General features: G+C 39.8%; 1 protein-coding gene across 2 annotated transcripts in view; it reads right to left on the bottom strand.

The window, feature by feature from the left end:
• The window catches only part of GABRA2 (gamma-aminobutyric acid type A receptor subunit alpha2), a 70,305-nt gene that overhangs the window by 26,971 nt on the left and 23,652 nt on the right, over window positions 1-19,682 (bottom strand). For both annotated transcript variants that reach the window (XM_076336196.1, XM_076336195.1), the window contains exon 4: window positions 15,060-15,127. In XM_076336196.1, coding sequence (XP_076192311.1) covers window positions 15,060-15,127 — 68 coding nt within the window. The remainder of the gene's footprint in view (window positions 1-15,059; window positions 15,128-19,682) is intronic.

Genomic DNA, 19,682 nt, shown 5'->3' on the forward strand with positions numbered 1-19,682 from the left:
AACACGCCCTGCAGCCACTCCGACCCCAGCGACAGGCCGTGCAGCCACTCCGACCCCAGCAACAAGCCTTGTGACCACTCAGACGCCGGCAACAGGCCCTGCAGCCACTCAGACTCCGGTGACAGGCACTGCGGCCACTCAGACCCCGGTGACAGGCCCTGTGGCTGAACCAAAGAACCAGCCTGTGCCGGTATCAGTCGCCCCTGTACACAAGAAGAAATCTTGGAAGCGGAAGTCGGCTCGTTTAGTAAGGGAGGAAGAAGCTTCTTCTAAAAGGGGGCTGGAGGAAGAAGTGTACGAGGCAGACTACCCTGGAGTAGGGCTATTACGAGAACAGGAGGAGGAGAGCCGGCCGCTGATCGGGGAGGAAGAAGAGGAAGAACTCGTAAACGAGGCAGTGACCACCCGATCTCTATCCCTGAGTGAGCTGCGAGATATACGAAAAGATTTCAGCCGCCGTCCAGGTGAGCATATTGTCACCTGGCTGCTCCGATGCTGGGATAATGGGGCCAGTAGCCTGGAATTAGAGGGTAGGGAAGCCAAGCAGCTGGGATCCCTTTCTAGGGAAGGGGGCATTGACAAAGCGATTGGAAACGGGACACGAGTCCTCAGCCTTTGGAGGCGACTCTTGTCAAGCGTGAAGGAAAGGTATCCCTTTAAGGAAGATGTCATATGTCGCCCAAGCAAGTGGACCACCATGGAGAAGGGTACCCAGTTTCTGAGAGAATTAGCTGTGCTGGAGGTGATTTATGATGACCTGAACAATAAACAACTATCCAAAGATCCAGACGAAGTCAAGTGCACACGACCCATGTGGCGGAAGTTTATAAGGAGCTCACCATCGTCATACGCCAATTCATTGGCAGTGATGACCTGGAAAGATGGAGAGGAACAAACAGTGGATGAATTGGCTAGTCAACTCCGGCAATATGAGGAAAGTCTCTCTTCCTCCCTCGTCTCGGCTGTGGAGAAACTGTCCGAAAAACTGTCCCGGGAGATCCAGCAACTCAGAGAGAATGGGTCCTACTCCTCACCTGTACGGACCAGTATCTCGGCTATTAGGAGTCAGCGTTCTTTTGCTCAAGAGAGAGAATATAAAGGGTACACACCATGGGGCACCCTATGGTTTTACCTGCGTGACCACGGAGAGGACATGAGGAAGTGGGATGGGAAACCTACTGCCGCCCTAGGGGCACGGGTACGTGAATTGTAAGGGAAAACAATCACAGAAAGAGGTTCTTCCAGGAGAATTGCTGCTCCAGTTTCCAGCGGGCAGTTCCCCAGACAGAGGAGAAGGGCTGATCTTACTCTTGATCTTAATGAAGAAACTTCTGACCCGTACGTACAAGAAATGAGAAATGAGTACTGTGATGAGGATTAGAGGGGCCCTGCCTCCAGCCAGGTGGAGGAAAGGGACAACCGGGTTTACTGGACTGTGTGGATTCGGTGGCCTGGCACATCAGACCCACAGAAGTATAAGGCTCTGGTAGACACCGGTGCACCGTGTACCCTAATGCCATCAAGCTATAAAGGGGCAGAACCCATCCGCATTTCTGGGGTGACGGGGGAATCCCAAAAGCTAACTGTATTGGAAGCCGAAGTGAGTCTAACTGGGAATGGGTGGCAGAAGCACCCCATTGTGACTGGCCCAGAGGCTCCGTGCATCCTTGGCATAGACTACCTCAGGACAGGGTATTTCAAGGACCCAAAAGGGTACTGGTGGGCTTTTGGTATAGCTGCCTTGGAGACAGAGGAAATTAAACAGCTGTCCACTTTGCCTGGTCTCTCGGAGGACCCCTCTGTTGTGGGGTTGCTGAAGGTCGAACACCAACAAGTGCCAATCGCTACCACAATGGTACACCGGCGGCAATATCGCACCAACCGAGACTCCCTGATTCCCATTCATGAGCTGATTCGTCGACTGGAGAGCCAAGGAGCGATCAGCAAGACTCGCTCACCCTTTAACAGTCCCATATGGCCAGTGCGGAAGTCTAATGGAGAGTGGAGACTAACAGTAGACTATCGTGGCCTGAATGAAGTCATGCCACCGCTGAGTGCTGCTGTGCTGGACATGCTAGAACTTCAATATGAACTGGAGTCAAAGGCAGCCAAGTGGTATGCCACAGTTGATATTGCTAATGCATTTTTCTCAATCCCTTTGGCAGCAGAGTGCAGGCCACAGTTTGCTTTCACTTGGAGGGGCCTCCAGTACACCTGGAACCGACTGCCCCAGGGGTGGAAACACAGCCCCACCATTTGCCATGGACTGATCCAGACTGCGCTGGAACAGGATGAGGCTCCGGAACACCTGCAATACATTGATGATATCATCGTGTGGGGCAACACAGCAGGAGAAGTTTTTGAAAAAGGGAAGGAAATAGTCCAAATCCTGCTGAAGGCCGGGTTTGCCATAAAACAAAGTAAGGTCAAGGGACCTGCACAGGAGATCCAGTTTTTAGAAATAAAATGGCAAGATGGACATCGCCAGATCCCAATGGATGTGATCAACAAAATAACAGCCATGTCTCCACCAACTAGCAAAAAGGAAACACAAGCTTTCTTAGGTGTCATGGGTTTTTGGAGAATGCATATTCCAAATTACAGTCTGATTGTAAACCCTCTCTATCAAGTGATCCGGAAGAAGAATGATTTCAAACGGGGCCCTGAGCAACGACAAGCTTTTGAACAAATTAAAGAGGAGATAGTTCATGCAGTAGCCCTGGGGCCAGTCCGGGTGGGACAAGATGTAAAAAATGTGCTCTACACTGCAGCCGGGGAGAATGGCCCTACCTGGAGCCTCTTGCAGAAAGCACCAGGGGAGACTCGAGGTCGACCCCTAGGGTTTTGGAGTCGAGGATACAGAGGATCCGAGGTCTGCTATACTCCAACTGAAAAAGAGATATTAGCAGCAGATGAAGGGGTTCGAGCTGCTTCAGAAGTGATCGGCACTGAAGCACAGCTCCTCCTGGCACCCCGACTGCCGGTGCTAGGCTGGATGTTCAGAGGGAGGGTCCCCTGTACACATCATGCAACTGATGCTACATGGAGTAAGTGGGTTGCACTGATCACACAACAGGCTCGAATAGGAAACCCCAGTCGCCCAGGAATCCTGGAAGTGATCATGGATTGGCCAGAGGGCAAAGATTTTGGAATATCGCCAGAGGAGGAGGTAACACGTGCTGAGAGCAATGGGTGGCGGGACATTCAAACATTGGGATACGCATTTAGCAAAGGCCACCTGGTTAGTCAACACGAGGGGATCTGCCAATCGAGCTGGCCCTGCCTAGTCAGAACTTTTACTTACTGTAGATGGGAATAAAGTCCCTGTAGTGCACATAAAAAATATGCTGGGGAAGACAGTCTGGGTTATTCCTGCCTCAGGCAGAGGCAGACCCATCCGTGGGATTGCTTTTGCTCAAGGACCTGGGCGCACTTGGTGGATAATGCGGAAGGATGGGGAAGTCCGATGTGTACCTCAAGGGGATTTGATTTTGGGTGAGAATAGCCAATGATCTGAATCATGTGATGTTAAGTACTAATTATAGTTATAATAGTTATACTAATAATACACAGATATACTAATCATACTAATAATATTATATGCCATACTAATGTTATTACAATAAGAATCACCCAGGCTAATGAAGAATAACTTCAGTGAAACCAAGCAAAGCACAGTGATGATGGTACCAGAACTGACTTCAACATGAAACAATCCAACACCACATACCATCTCCATTTTTTCCTGCCCTGAAAGATTATTACGACAGATGGAGCCCGAAGTCATGGACTAAATGAACTCACCGAACGTTTTAGAGGGATGGCCCACAGACTAAGGGAATGATATCTCTGTGTGTGTATATATAGATATACAGAAAAAAAGGGGGTGGTGATTAATGAAAATGTACTGGAAAATGTGAGACTTGAGCATGACGCAGATGGTATAGAATAAGGGGTGGATATTGTCCTGGTTTCGGCAGGGACAGAGTTAATTTCCTTCCTAGTAGCTGGTACAGTGCTGTGTTTTGGATTTAGGATGAGAACACAGTTGATAACGCACCGATGTTTTAGTTGTTGCTAGGTAATGCTTACACTAGCCAAGGACTTTTTAGTTTTCCATGCTCTACCGACTGAGAAGGCTGGAGGTGCACAAGAAGCTGGGAGGGGGCACAGCCAAACTGGCCAAAGGGACATTCCATACCATGTGACGTCATGCTCAGTACATAAACTGGGGAAAGCTGGCCGGGGGGGCCGCTGCTCGGGGACCGGCTGCGCATCGGTCAGCGGGTGGTGAGCAATTGTACTGTGCATGACTTGCTTTGTGTATTATTATTATTATTATCATATTATTATTATTATCATTTTATTTCAATTATTAAACTGTTTTTATCTCAACCCACGAGTTTTTCTCACTTGTGCTTTTCCAATTCTCTCCCCCATCCCACCGGGGGCGGGGGTGGGGGGAGTGAGCGAGCGGCTGCGTGGTGCTTAGTTGCTGACTGAGGTTAAACCACGACAACCTGATACACATAGTATGTGTGACAACGGTAATTTCAATAAACACAGCTATTTTACATTAACAAGTAAGAAAAAAATACACAGGATATTAAACAGTTCCTGCAGCAGATGCACCTGAAGGAGAGTAACCCAGCATTCCAAGAGCATGGAGAATGGCTGAAACTGGAAGGAAGGAAACAAGGCTACCCATAAAGGGCACAATAAATCCCGGCAGACTGATATAAGGAATATTATTCCACAGGGGAAAGTAAGGCTCTGTAGTGGTATGGATTTTATTAACACAAGTACATAGGTAGGGAACAATAGCTCATGATTAACAGGTGACACACACTGCTGAACTTTACTCTGATGGATAATCTTGGGAAGGAAGTACAGTCTGGAGAAAAGGATGCAAGTGAAAACAGACTGATGACCTAGACCAGATGCCTGTGTCACCCAGCGCTGGGTATCCCATCTGCTGGGTTTTGTTGCTGTTTTAAACAAACAAACAAAAAAGATACTGATTAAACATTGATAATGTAAATTCATCAACTAACTTCAAATTGGATCTGTAAATGGATTTAGTGGTTTGCTACTGTCAGCACAGCATATAAATTGGAAATTGAAGAGCTTAAAAACTTTGTCAGAAGCAAACTGTATTCTGTGTATTGGCAAATGCTACCTTGGTGCAATTTCAGTTTTGTTGTACAGGTGCAAAATGGACCCATGATTTCAAAATATTAGTACGTTACAACAGTCTGTACTATTGCAATTACTCTGCAAATGCTACAGTTTATGTAAACCATTTTTGAGTAAATTATCTTCGAACGATAAAATTCAACCAATATAAAATATTCAAGTGATTTCAATATAAAAGTGATTTCAAGGAACTTATCAGCCCCCATCACTTTCTGCTGGCTCCCTTGTGTGCTGATTAACAAGGCTTAAGTTTTTTTCAGTCAATCATACAGTGGTACAAAAGGAGTGCTGAGTAGACAGCGAGAAGCGGCAGCCCTTTTCAGCTCCTTTGGTCTGTGAGCTAAGGAGCTGTAAGGACCTTTTCCAAGTCAGGGGCAGAGACTAAGACGAGCATGTGGAATAAAGGAAAGAGAATTCTGTTACCTGAAGGAGCATGGCAGGGGCAGGAGAGAAAACAGTTGTCATTAGGAACTGTGACAGGTGCTTGGGGAGATCTTTTCAAAATTATGTAATGGGATACTTATAAACTAACCTGACAAAAACCACAAGCGCAATTTTTAGCTATATCAAAAGGTCTTACATTACTACAATACAATTTTGTCATTTTTCTAATTAAAATTACGGTTATTCAAACAAATATTAAATAAAACTAACACTGCAGTACACTGAAAATTAATTTGCTTGGGTTTCTTTAATGCCAGTTGCTATTATATCTAGTAATATTTTAGAAATATATCTGTGAAATACAAAATTATGCACTTGTAAAACATGTATTTCTTTGACATTATACCTGATCTTTTACTGTCTCTCATCACTGCCAGAGACACTGCCTCACGACAAGTAATTTTCCCATTTCTCTATGATATATCACATTTAATAGTCCTGTTTTATTTGCTGATTTATATGTTGTGTTATTTGCTAAATATTGTGTGACTTAAAATCCAATTTACAAATTCCAAGTTATCTATCAGTTCAGTTGTAGACCAGGGAAAGTCACAAAATGCATAAAATCATGGAGGACCAGGAGCAGCAGGAACAGCGTGCTTGAAGCAGGAGGAATATATTAAATCTGGCTAGAAATACCACGTAATTCAAGGAAAACAATTGCCCTAAAAGCCTCCTTGTGGTTTCTGTCTGAGGGGCTTTGCCAATAAATCATTGGTATGTATAAGATTGATGTTTGCGGTATAAAGAAGTGGAAAGAAGAGCCTGAGGGAGTAAGACTTTGAAATCCCACTGAAATTCAACAGAAGTGAGTGATAAGTCCTACAGGTTCCTTTGACAAATATCCCTGCACATAAATGATTAGAATATAAATCTTAAGTTTTTGTAATGTTTCCATCAATAAAGAATTTCAAAGGTCCTGCTTCTTCACTGTCTTCCAACATATATAAAAAGAATTACAAGAGATATAAAATGGAAAAAAAGCAGACATGAAATGCCACTAAATCAAAACAGCAACATTTCAAAAAACCATATCTGATGCATGGCAACTGCTTAGGAAGTGGAATAAGCAGGAGAGAATCTGAGCTGCAGCCTTGAAAGATCCCACTGATAAATCTCTGACTGATTCACAAGTAATTCTAATCTCTCCATCCAATCCATGCTGGAAATCTTTATTGGCAGAACATCCCATTTAGAAGATAGAAACAGGGAATAAACCAAGGTTTGGTATGAATGATCATTAACACCTTCTCCTTCCATTTACCACAATAGCAATAAAATCTCACATAATTCTTAAATAACTTATCTTTCTATAGACCTCAGTGCATTTTTCAAAGGAAGTATTGGGATCTCAATTTTGTATGAAAGGAAACCAAGGCACAGAGATGAAATTAACTTGTCCCGGTCCATTTACAGAGCGATTATGAAAAGCAAAATACAATCCATGCCTTTTGCATCCAAGTGCTATATTCACTGATCCCATGTTCCCTCCTGAGCCAAATCTGTTCTACTTATGATCATGAATATCCCTATGATAATTGCCATACAAAACAAATGAAAAAACAGGAAACTGTTAAAGTATTTTGAATATAATCAATGTGATAAAACCCCAGTATTTATCAAAAGATGCTACATAAAGATTTTGTAACTATTTCCTATCCCATGTATGTACCACTTTGTGGTAAACACTATGTAATGTTTACTTTCCAAGCATGACTAACCTTCTGTTAGAAATGCAAATCTGGACTCTAGAAAAAAAGACTCAGATTAATACCTGATACTCGTTTCATACAATCTGCAGATTCTCCTATATAAAAAAACCCTGTGCTCTCTCTGGACATTACCAAACCACTCTCCAGTATATAGTGCAGTATCTCCACAAAATCACAAGAGCATACTTCCAGGACTACAAAGGACTCCTGTGATCATTTCTAGATAAGTGAATGCTTCCTACTGATTTGTGTCTGAAATGGTGCTTTCACAACTGGATTCTAACACAGTACAATTAAACATAATCTGTCAAATAGATATTATACCAGCTTACATAAAATTTTAGGTACAGATGATGAGATTCTTACTACAGTGTTAAGAAGCAATTGAGCCTCTGCCAGTTCAATGGTCAGAAGAATAAAATGGCAAAGGAATTTCATTCTTCTTTTAATATGCAGTTGTTGTACATAACAGCATGCGCAGTAAAAAAAAGACATTAGTATCTCTGGGAGAAGCTTTAACTGACCTGAGTATAAGCAATCCCTCCTCACTACATGGCAGTCTTCTTTTTTGCTAAGGCCAGATTTGTATGGGAAAAGTTCAAACAACAAAAAACATACTCTCACCCTCTCAGCTAATGGTTGGCAGATTTTGGCAGTCTTTCCATCTGGAGTAAAGATGGAAGTGTTCCAAACATCTCAAAAATTGTGAGTGTCCATTAGCAAGCAGTATTGTCGTGGAGCAGACTGAATATTTTATTAATCACCCTCTCGAACACAGTATTTTGTTCAGTGAATAGTTCAGGCCAGAGTTCCTCATTCCCTACTTGCAAAGACTTTTTCTCAGTCAGTTCTCCAAAGAAAGTTTGGCTTTTTCTTGACCACTGTTAAAGCCATTAACTGACACACATATATAACCATGAAAGCAAATTTTAAATACTGTAAAATATAAAGCTTTGAAAAGGCAAATACAAAAAAATTAAAAATAAGGAAAGGGAAAATGGCACATATATCTTTTTATTGATTCTTTAAAGATAGTCAGAAATACTGTGGTTGATACACTGACAAGATAAACACATAAGATTCATTAACCTAAATCTCACGTAGCTAATACAGGTGCTTCATATTAATATTTATTTTTACATTAGTATAATTTCTTAATTTTAGTTCTTAGAAAGCTCATTCTTGGTGTCATATCTACCTTAAGGCAACGTGCAATTTTTCTTTCAGTTTAGCTTAAAAGCATTAACAATATCAGTATGCAACTAGTACTGTTGAATACTAACATGGTTGGTATGCAACTAAGTATCAAAACCACTTCCAAGAAAACCAAGAAGGAGTTTTAGACAGGAGACTCAAAAAAATGCAGTTATTCAAAGCAAAATGATCTGCCCAGTAGATGCATTTTTGCTATAATCTGGTATTTGTGGGTTTGATGAGTGTAAGTTTATGATGGAACTTCTGCAAATTAATTTACCAAACTTCCTCACTAAGCATTCCTCACAAAAGCATCTAGCTTTTGAGTGAATGCTGAAATCAGCTTCACAGTGGGAGGATCAAATCGTTAGTTTGTTGTCTTGGTCATTTCATTCTCTGTGGGATAGATTTATGCATGTGCAAACAGCATACGCAAGGGCTAACACACTACAACAGTCTGCAAAACCCCATAGTTCTTGAAGCACACTGTTGTATGGCTTGGCTTTACCTAGGCCTGTCTACCAGATTGGACAATCAATGTTTTTACCATCTCCATCTCACTTTCTACTTATCTCTTCTCTTAAAAAAAAAATAGTTGTCTAACAATATCACGACTGAAAGAGTTCAGGGTGCAATTCTCCTCTCCCCAAAAACCCCTCAATGCTCCGATCACAAACACTGAGTACCCCACTAGCTGTGTATGTAACATCAAATCTCACTGCACTGATGTATAAACTGAGTCCGTTTGTTCTTTTCCAAAACTTACATCCTAATGTGTACAAAACACAGAACACAGAAGGAAACAGCAGACGGCCAGAAATTCCTTTCTGGTCTTTGAGAGGTGCCAATCTTATACACCGGTGAATAGAATTCTTGAAAATATTCTGAATAAACTCCCTTATGAAGGAGGGTTGTGGTTTGAAACTGCACTGTTGGTTATTTTTTATCAAAACCCTTAACAGCCCCGTTAAAAACTTAAACACTATTCCATCACTGCATTTCAAAGGAACATGTATTCATTTTTAAATAGATAAGTAATGTCTGCAAGATATATACGACCTTTAATACTGTAAAGAATATGTGGTATATTTCTAGGGAATTGTAGCATGATTTTCCTCTATTTGAAGAACTCATTTCAAGCCTTTTATTTCTGCTTCGTCTGCCAACTTCAGTCATTTTTGTCTAAGCATTTAATCTAAACATGAAGTATTTGAAAAAAATCTGGAAAAAATGTGTTTAACCAGTTCGAATGACAGTGTCTAGGGAAGAGAATGTCTTCCTATTCATATCCATTTATGAAAAGGACCTTCTCTGAACGATTTTCTCTCTCTTTCTTTCCATAGACCTGATGTAGAATGAACTCCGAGTCTAAAATAAGCACTGAGGAGGGATAAGAGAGGAATATGCAAGATACAAATAGGGATTACTTATAAAAGAGACTACAGGATATTATTCACACTGCTGTCACTGAAAATACAAACACTTCTCATTACCCTGTTTTATTCAGACATGGAGAAAGAACGACCCTGAAACACAACGGATGCCTGGTGCCAGGGACAGGAATCCAAACAAGAGGTACACTGAGAGCTAATGTCAGTGAAGGGCTTGGACACAGCCTCTGACAAATCAATCTCCAATACTGATCCACTTGGCAGCATGCTGCACAGGGGAACAAGCCTTCCCAACACAATAAAAGGACAGAAATTCGGCAAGAGATCATGTGAGATATTCTCCTCAGAATTTCAGCCTATGGATTTAACTTGCAAAGACAATGACCTGAGCCTGTAATAAGAGGGATTGACTTTTCAGAAACATACCAATAATAAAAAGACAACCTAGATGCTCCCCAACACCCAAGAAAGCCAAGTGTATTTATCATTTCTGTTTGCCTTTTACTCTTTAGTATTCTGTTACTGAGTTAAAATAAAAGCTACAGTAAAGTAATTGCAGTGCTTTTTTTAATCTTTGTGAAAAAATCATCTTGGTGCATTCCCTTATTCTGGCCTGACTTACATATCATACAACCCCTGTAAAGCTTCTCTCCAGGTAACGAACCACAGCTAATAATTAAACTTTGAAACAGCTAAAAAGTAAGTTTCATAGAAAAAAACAAAATCTGAAATACAAAATGGAATGAGGAAATGTGAAAAACGGACACAAAAAAACGCGGTTCCCAGTTCAGCCACTCTCTCTAAAGAACCATCCTCAGTTCTAGTGAGAGATGATGTAACAATCCTTTCAGTCATTTCTGGATTTGACCTTCGGCCTTCATTGAAATTTCTGCTCCAGCTATATTTGAAAAATCAGAAACGCTTATTGAAAGTTTAATTGAAAACTGACAAGATGGATGTGTGGGTAGCGATGAACTAGCTGGGTATGACCATCTCTACAGAGAAATGTTCATGTTTCTTGACTCTAGAGTGAAAAAATAGAGGTCTATCACCAAGAAACTAGGACAAATTGTTGTGTACAAACAAATAGGGGAAAACAAAGATGTAACCACAGTAAACAAAACTCCCCAAAGACAATGAAAAGCTAAGGTTGAAAGTTGAAACACAAAACTTTCAGAAATCTTGTTAGTTTTAATATTCAAGCAAAACCAATTCAGGTCCTGCCACCAGCTACTAACTGCGTGTTGCAGGAAAGCAGGAAAGACTGTTCTCAGTGCCTATATGCTCTGTCTTACATATAATAACCATTGCTTGAGGAGTAAATATGTTTCTCATTTATTATTTATATATATTTTTTTTCTATCAAGGAGAGCAGCACTTATGGCTATCTGAGAAATTTTAGAAGCCAAAGCATCAGGAGAGCCTGGAAAGAAATTAAGTCTGAGAAAAAGCTGTAAAAGTACCTTGCTTGCAGTGCTAAAATCAGGGTTAGCAGCATATTTAAAGATACATCCATCTACCAGACTTCAAATAATTCATTTTGAAAAAACAGAGAAATAATCAGGTTTAATGTTTACATGAAATTATTTCCATTTTGTTATCCTACAAATCATAATCCAACCAAAATTATCCTTCACCTCAGAATTTTCAAATATTAAATATTTAGTTACAAATGTTTAATTACAAAATTTAATTACAAATGTTTTAATTAGCCTCTTTAATCATAATTCAGCCTTAAAATTTTTTAGAAAATTCACATATGCTTTGTTTTTCAACTGTTCTGTTCAATTTTTGGTTTGTTTGTTTTTCTAAACAATGCAGCTTTTCTTCTCTCAGGCTAATGTCATAATAAACTTGTGTCACTGATCTGGTTGGAAGCCTGTAAGGCATAGCATTACAACACTGAACTTAAACATTTCAGAGAAATAACAGCTCAAAAAGACAGAACAGTGAAAGTAAAATCTGTTTAATCCCATGTTTTGGTTTGCCTTCCTTGATTCTCATTAGTTTGCAAAACAAAGTTGAAAATTCCTGTTGTATATTGGCATTTCCTTTGACATTAAATACTGTGGTTGACATGCAATAGCATTTTTATGACACAGCTAACACAGATACACCAATATTTTAGTCACAACAGTTCATTTGAAGCGCAGTTTGCAACAGAGTTCTGCCCAAGAGTCAACAGATTTGGTAGCTGACTATTTTGGGCAGAAGAGAGAGTGGCATCTTTTTAACTTAGTCAAAATGTTAATCCACAGCAAGGATCAAAAGTTTTTGACTCTTAACACATTTGGAGAAAAATCTCAGCCTCAGCTTTTACCTCCTAAATTTATCAATGACAACTTCAGCTAGCCTAAAATCAGTCAAAGATCAAATTCCCCTGGACTTAATTATTTTTTGGAAAAACTGTGATATTGGAAAAATACAGGGAATATGAACAAAAACCTACATTCTAGCAATCCTACTGAGTCACAGATTGCACACAATACTATATTATCATTAATGGGAACTACTATACTTAGTAATGAAAACAGAAGCCTCACAAATTGCTATCGATTCAACAACAACAAAGGTGAGAATGACATTTTATCAACTTTGTGAATCAACACTGCTATGCGACAACTGTGTCCTTAGCTCCTATCCACCCATCGTTTTCAGTGTGCCACCTCCCTCTTCCATACTATAAACACATATTAATCATCTCCCATGGCAGTGAGTCCCCTTCCCATTTTCAACAGGCTTTTCTCCTAAGCACTGTTATTCTTCACAAGATGCTAACCAAAGGGAAAAAAAAAACAAACTGGCAAATAGATAATGCAAAGGGGTGCAGTCATACGCCTGCTGACTTTTGTTGCTATGAAAAATCCCAGGAGAAGGAATCCTACTGGCAGCAATTGACTCTGAGACTTTTGGGCAACAGTAGTGTCCATCCTGAAAACCTGATGTGACTGAGGGCCTCACCACTCACACTGTGAAAGCAGAGGACCTCAGGGGCTGGGACCCAACCTGCCTGAAAAGATCTGAGATTCAGTTTGGGATCCTCTGGAGATTTAGAAGGACATGGGCAAGAGTCAAATTTATTCTTCCAATGAAGCCTTTTAAGGAGGAAGCTTACAAAATGAGAATATTCTGGAGCTTCCAACATTTACAGAAGAAAATATCAGTAAATCCTCTGTATAGTAGTTTACATTATCAATTCAGTAATGCAAAACCTAAATGAAAGAGTGCTCATGGTAAAAACTCTAATGTCACCTTCATGTTTGACAGAATATGTGATAGTTTGGAAGCTATTATTTCAAAACTCACATGTTGAAATTTTCTAATTGACTGCTCATACGTTTCAAAACGATTTTATAATTATCAACTGAACAAGCTAAATTAACCCTGAAGCTTGTAGTAGTAAGTATTAAACTGCTCTTACTTACCTATCTACTTATCTGCAAATAGACCTACCCATTACAGTAACAGCTGCCGTTCTGATGCACTGTACTCTGTTTCGATTAACACCTCTGCACAGAGCTGTTAGAGCTGTAGCATCAAATGACCCGACCCCTTACTGTGCCATCATATCTGTCTGTGCAAATGGAAACCCAGAGTTCTCCACGCATTTACACATTGATGTCAAAAGTATTTCAGGAGCTAGGGATGAGGCTCAGGGAGCTTTTCATTAAATTCCCATTTAAGCACAGATGACTTGCACAGCCTTGAATAAGTCTCCTTGTGCCTCAGGACCACATCTTTAAAATTGGGTTAATATTATGTCCCCATTTCACAAGAATACTGTAAGTGTAAACACTGTGAAGTCATGAGATACTAGACTAACAAGGTCAAGATGTTCATATCACCTTAGTATATAGCTGTGGATACTTGTTTTTTATAATTAGAAATAAAGTAAGAATCGTTTCAGAAACTTAACATCATTAGGAAAAAAACCCTCAAGAGAATCAGTAACATATACAGTGACAAAAAGAAAATAAATGTCTATTTTTCCTATGAAATGACTTTTCATGTGAAGCCTCAGTAACGTGTTCATCACAATCAAAACAAAGCTTGGAAACTGAAACTATCATACACAAAAAACAAACAAAAAACCCAGAACATATTCTCCAAAGATATGACTACCTGTTAGTCAGTGAGCAAATAACTTTTAAAATGTACACCGTACCATGAAATATTTAGTTTCGTTGCAGCCTAGCTTGTAACATCAAGATGATTCCTGTTTTGTATGATGCATAACCTGAAAGTTTTCATAGAAAAGGTAAATATTGCCTGTTTCTAAAAATATTCATTTTTTAATACCTATAGATACACATAGGTAGTATTCTGTATGTCTCATACATAATCATGAATGTTCAAAACACTTCAAAAAAAATCTCATGCAGGAAATTATCTCTTGCAGGAATGGCAAGGGCAGATAAAGTTAACTTTCAGATTTTCCTTCCCTTCTTTCCTTTCAGAGATGTTATATCCATGAAGATCTTTTTCCCTGGTGCAACTCATTCTGCCTAATCTGTGTATGATTTGCAGTGAGCCTGCAAAGGACCCCTTGCCTCAGAGTTTGTTCCACTGCTGTTTTCATGAAAAACTGTAATCCAGAGCGATATTCTGACAGCTTCTTTCTTTTTAATGTTACTGACTTCCTTTAAATGGTTACTAAATAGCGCAAATTATGAAGGACAGATCTGTAGAACACCACAATGGTGCCGATGACCCAACTTCCAAGCTAGGTCTTTCAAGAAGTTTAGTTTAGACTGACTGCAGTCAGGTCCCTCAGACTGTTGCCAACATTAAGTGTGCTCCTACAGTGCACCTTTCACTCTAGTTTCATCCAAGAGGAATCCAGTTCACCCATCTCAAGACTGCTCCAGAATATGAACCAGTCAGTGGGGACAATCAGGAGATTCACTGGTCCAAACTAAACAGCTAATACAAGTGTACTTATCATGTAAGGTCTATAAATCAATTTCCATCTTTAGAACTACTGGGATTTGGCACTTCCTGACTTCAGTGAAATGACTCCCAATTTGTCCATAATAAGTAAAAGCAGAATACAAGTTTAAAGGAAGTTAATAGTATATATCTTACACCATTTACCATATATGCAAAAGATTCAGAAACTCACCATATCAGTATCTGAAACAGGTCCAAAACTGGTCACATAGATGTTTGTGAAGACTTCAGTAATACTATCTGATATAAAAAGAAAAAACAAGCAAACATTTTAATTTATAGTACTTCTCCAAACTCTCTATGCAAAATTATGGGACATTTTGAAAAAGTTTCTGTCCTTATTTACTTCTCCTAACCAGTGTCCTGTTGTAAATACTGGGGGTCTCTACCCCACTTAACACAGAGGTTATTGGACGAGAGTTTGTACCACTGCGCAGTTTGTTTCAGTTGAAGGACTGATACAACCATCAGCAACTACACAGGTATTTCCCATTTCTCCACCAGCAAAAATAACCACACTGTCTTGGACTTAACACGGTAGTACAGTTCTAAACATAAAATGCCTTTGTTGCAGAGGTGTTCTCTCTCTTGTTGCAGATCATTCCTATTAAAGCCTTTCTAGTTCAAGGCTGTTTACTTGATCCTGAATAGCTTTTCAAAGCCAAAGGCAAGAAAAAGCTTACAAAGCAATTATTGACTACACCAAACGTAACACTCAACAGCATCCTACTTTTTAATTGGGTGTGTTTTTAAGTGGCACGTATTTTAACATAATAGTTCCTTCTGCTGATACACGATGCTCCTGATACATTGTTGTGGTACTGTAAATACTATAAGAAAATGTTCTTCCTAATCACTGTAGTCAGACAGCCATGAAATCAGAATATTAAATATTGTACTGCAGGGAAAAATAATTGCTGAGTTTTCTATCTTCAGTTTTCAGTTAGGCTCAAAATGGAACGATATTCACTGAGAGGGATAGCACACACTTGCAGGGAATTTCTTACAGCAGTTGCCAACTACCATCTGCATTCAAGACAGTCAACACGAGGAATTCTCTGCCTTAAAGCCAGTTGCTGGCTGGAAAAGAAATATTTGAATACAACTAGCTGCAACTTGACTCACCCCAGAATTTCCCACTCCTAAAAATAATATAGCTGCCTGTTATATGAGTGATCCTGCTGTTATATTATGATTTCGATATTTAATCATCATTTAATCATCATTTAATATGGAGAGTTAATAGTTTCTATGTTCCTTTAGGAACGTAGCTACCTTTTGACAAATATGTGGCATAGGCAGATTTTACTTTTAATTGTATTGAGGCCAACAGTATAATCGCTGCCCTCTATTGGGAGAAATCAGCAGTGCTCACCCATGACAGCAGATGCTCTACCAGCCACCAGGCAAAGGCAAGAGTGTTCCGTGAGCGGCTGCATGGGGAGCAGTGTATTTTCAAAGGGATGTAGCTGCACCCAAAGCAGATATGAGGTGATACAGTACTTTCAGAAAACTTCTGGAGCATGGGGGAGGCATGTTCCTGCACTCTCATCTTTAAGGAAACTTGAATTTCCTTCTTCAGCCGAACACTAGATATGTGCTTATTAGAATACAGGACTTAGTAAAGCCTTTCCTACCCAAAAAAATCTTCTTTCCAGGATCGTCTCTGCTTTTTAAGCAAATAAATAAAGGCTGACTATTACTACGTGTCACTCTGAAAGTTCAAAAGCACACTTCCCCTGCACGTCCTGAGAGATGTTTATTTGTGTGATAGAGGCTTCTGTAATCCCATATGCAGCATCCATACACAAGCTGAGTTGATTTCTACTCCAAACATCTTACAAACTAATTTTAAGTCAGTGGACAACAAGAGGTGCTGAGTCTGCACGGTTCTTAGTATTCGACAAGGATAAAGTATGGGTCTGGCTGAAATATACAGAAACCACAAGTACAGTTCAGAAGACTAGTGACTGCATGTTGCCTGTGGGAGACTCTCCAGAAAAAAAGATTATTCTCTCCAAATGGTTACCTGGCACAGACTGAGATGAAATGGAAAAGTGACAAGAGAGCTACTCTTCAGGGGGTAAAACAGTGCTGCAGGGACTAACTGTGAAATTTGGCCTGTACTGTGAAATTTGGCCTGTACTATAATGACAACAGAAAATCTTAATTACAATTGCATGAAAAACACTGGTGTTACAAAAATATGATTGACAATCAGGTATCCCAACAGCAGAGAACCAAGGCTAATTTCAATTGTACTGATATACTCTGAAGGAACACTACTATAGGCAACAAAGTCACTTGGCAAATCTTAACCTGCACCCCCCCTGCCCCAAATGGTTGGAAGCATGGTCCTCCTGTAACCTCACCCTATTGCTATCAGTTGTTTACATCTGACATATTATTTGACACATGGGAATGACTTTACAATTTGCATATAGTAAACTACAGGACACGGAATCTTCGGGCTTGCCTTGCATTTTAAGTTTTAATTAAAAAAAAAGTCCCATATTCTATCATATTATTTCTACATACTTCTGGATCCATCCTCCCATCAGAAATGAGCAAAGAAGACAGAGCTGAGAACAAACAAATTGACCGCAAGATATTGTTGAATGCTGTTACAACAGTCTGTAGATTCCCCTTGTTGGTGTGCATTACTCACTTCAAATCACTTCAAATCCTTGGAGTGAAGGATCAAGACTTGGGGAGTGGAGGGGGGATGGATGGGAAGAAGAGGCTTGCTATTCACAGATCCTCAGCTGCAAGAGCTTCATTTCAGGTTGTCATAATTAAGATAAGCACTTCAATGTAAATATAAAAAGTCCTGGGGCAAATTCATCCCCGATAGCCTCAGGAATGGGAATGGATGCAAATTAATCATGCACCTTTATTTCTTTTTTGCCAAAACTGCCTTAAACCACCATAGCTCCAGGCAATGGAGACAGCAGTGAGTTTCAATGCAACCAGTTGCTCTCCCCCAAAGTGAGAGTTCATCCTGACGGCAGGCACTCCACCAGGCTGCTGCTCCTCAGGCAAGAGCCACGCTGCAGCAGAGAGTGAAGGGACAAGGTAGAACGTCTTGAAACAGGGTATGAAAGGGACAAGGGAAGCTGAAAAGTTACAAGAGATGAGAAGACTGAGGGAAAAGGAAGGATAAGAAAACAGAACAAAGGAAGCCAGGAAAAAAAGAAAGAGGAAAGTACACAAAAGAGGAACTGGCAGATTTTTATTTCTGCCTCCTATTTTCTCTCAAAATTCTGCATATTTTCTAAGTTTCTATTCATACCCTACATACAAGGAAACTGGTCCTTAAAGACAAAAGCAGCTGAAATGTAATAAACCTTGAATTATTCCTGTTACCATCTGTTAGTGTTAGCAGCCTGAGCCTTGCGTCTGTTTCTTCTTTATTACTTTACATAGTGTTAAAATAAAGATTCCTGTGAATTACAAATTTTAACTCAGGGTTTCAGAATCAGTGTCTACAAAAAGAAAAAATTAATCCTTCTTTTTTACAACAAGTATTGTAGTTATTGCTTTGAAAGAATACATGCTTGTCAAATAAAGTCTGTATTAAAACATACCAGTTTGTCCTGCTAGTTAACTTACTGAAAACAATTCAGAGGCACAAAGCACAGTTTCAGATGGACTCTCTAATCAGAATTCATCCAGCAGGCACCACAGTTACAGACTTTTTATAACTCACATTCTGTCAAGAACAGCACAAGTCATCACACTTAGCCCACTGAAGATTCAAACAGTGCTTGTGGAAAAGCCGAAGGAATGTACTCAGCTAAAAAATGTTCAATGGAACATGTGTTCGTGTACAAATCTAGAGTCTATTTTTTTGAAAAAAATTAAGGACAAGTTTTTTCCACTAGAATTATAAAATCTTTTTCTTTGATGGACATCTAAACATATAACTAAAAGGCCTGATTTTCAAAAGTGCTTAAATCAATGGAGGCCTAGTGCTTTTGAAAAACAGCCTAGTTTTTGAAGAACCCTCTGTTGGGAGGAGCGGTGGCTGACTCATTTATACCTGTGAGCTCTTAAGTTATTCTGAATCACTGCCATTGAAGGTTAAACAAAGAAACGGGAACAGGAAAGGGTAAGGGTATAGTTTCTATTTCTGATGCTTCTTTTAGGCGAAAGAAGTCTCGGGCAAGAGTATGACATGTAGATGCCAGGATCACATGAAGTGCTCTGAAATTCAGCAAATGCTATTATAGCATTGTTTCTAACTTGCCTTGGTCATAAACGTTAAAAGAGAAGCCTTATCTGACTTAGCTTAGGCCAATTTCTCAAAAGATGGAAGCCGAAGGTAAACCGACAAAAAAAGAGTCAAGAAAGTTAAGAATAAAGAGAGGAAGAAAAAGACCATGTTTCACATGGTTCTCAAGCACTGGTTTCTTCTCATTCCCTTTCCTTACTTGAACTGTCATGATACCAATACTGAAAAAAAATGAAAAAGTAAGAAAAAGCAATAAATATACCAAATTGCAGAAGATTTATAGATCCTTATCTATCCTTAGCTGGAAGGTTTACTGTGTGCTTTAATTACATTTAGGATTTTACAAACATTAATTATAATACCTCTCTCTGAAGATAATAATTTCATTATCTTCATTTTTCCATACTTGGGAAGCTGAGGCAGACGGATTAAATGAAGTGTAAGTAATGTGAAGCACAGGTGTTTACCAAATCTGGCTTCAGCCGTCCAACATTAATTATCCACACTGGAAAATGTCAACATCACTGACTCATCAAAAATTAGAAGAGCAGTTCAGAGCTT

The sequence above is a fragment of the Aptenodytes patagonicus genome, chromosome 4, assembly GCF_965638725.1.
Source record: "Aptenodytes patagonicus chromosome 4, bAptPat1.pri.cur, whole genome shotgun sequence".
Lineage (NCBI taxonomy): Eukaryota > Metazoa > Chordata > Aves > Sphenisciformes > Spheniscidae > Aptenodytes > Aptenodytes patagonicus.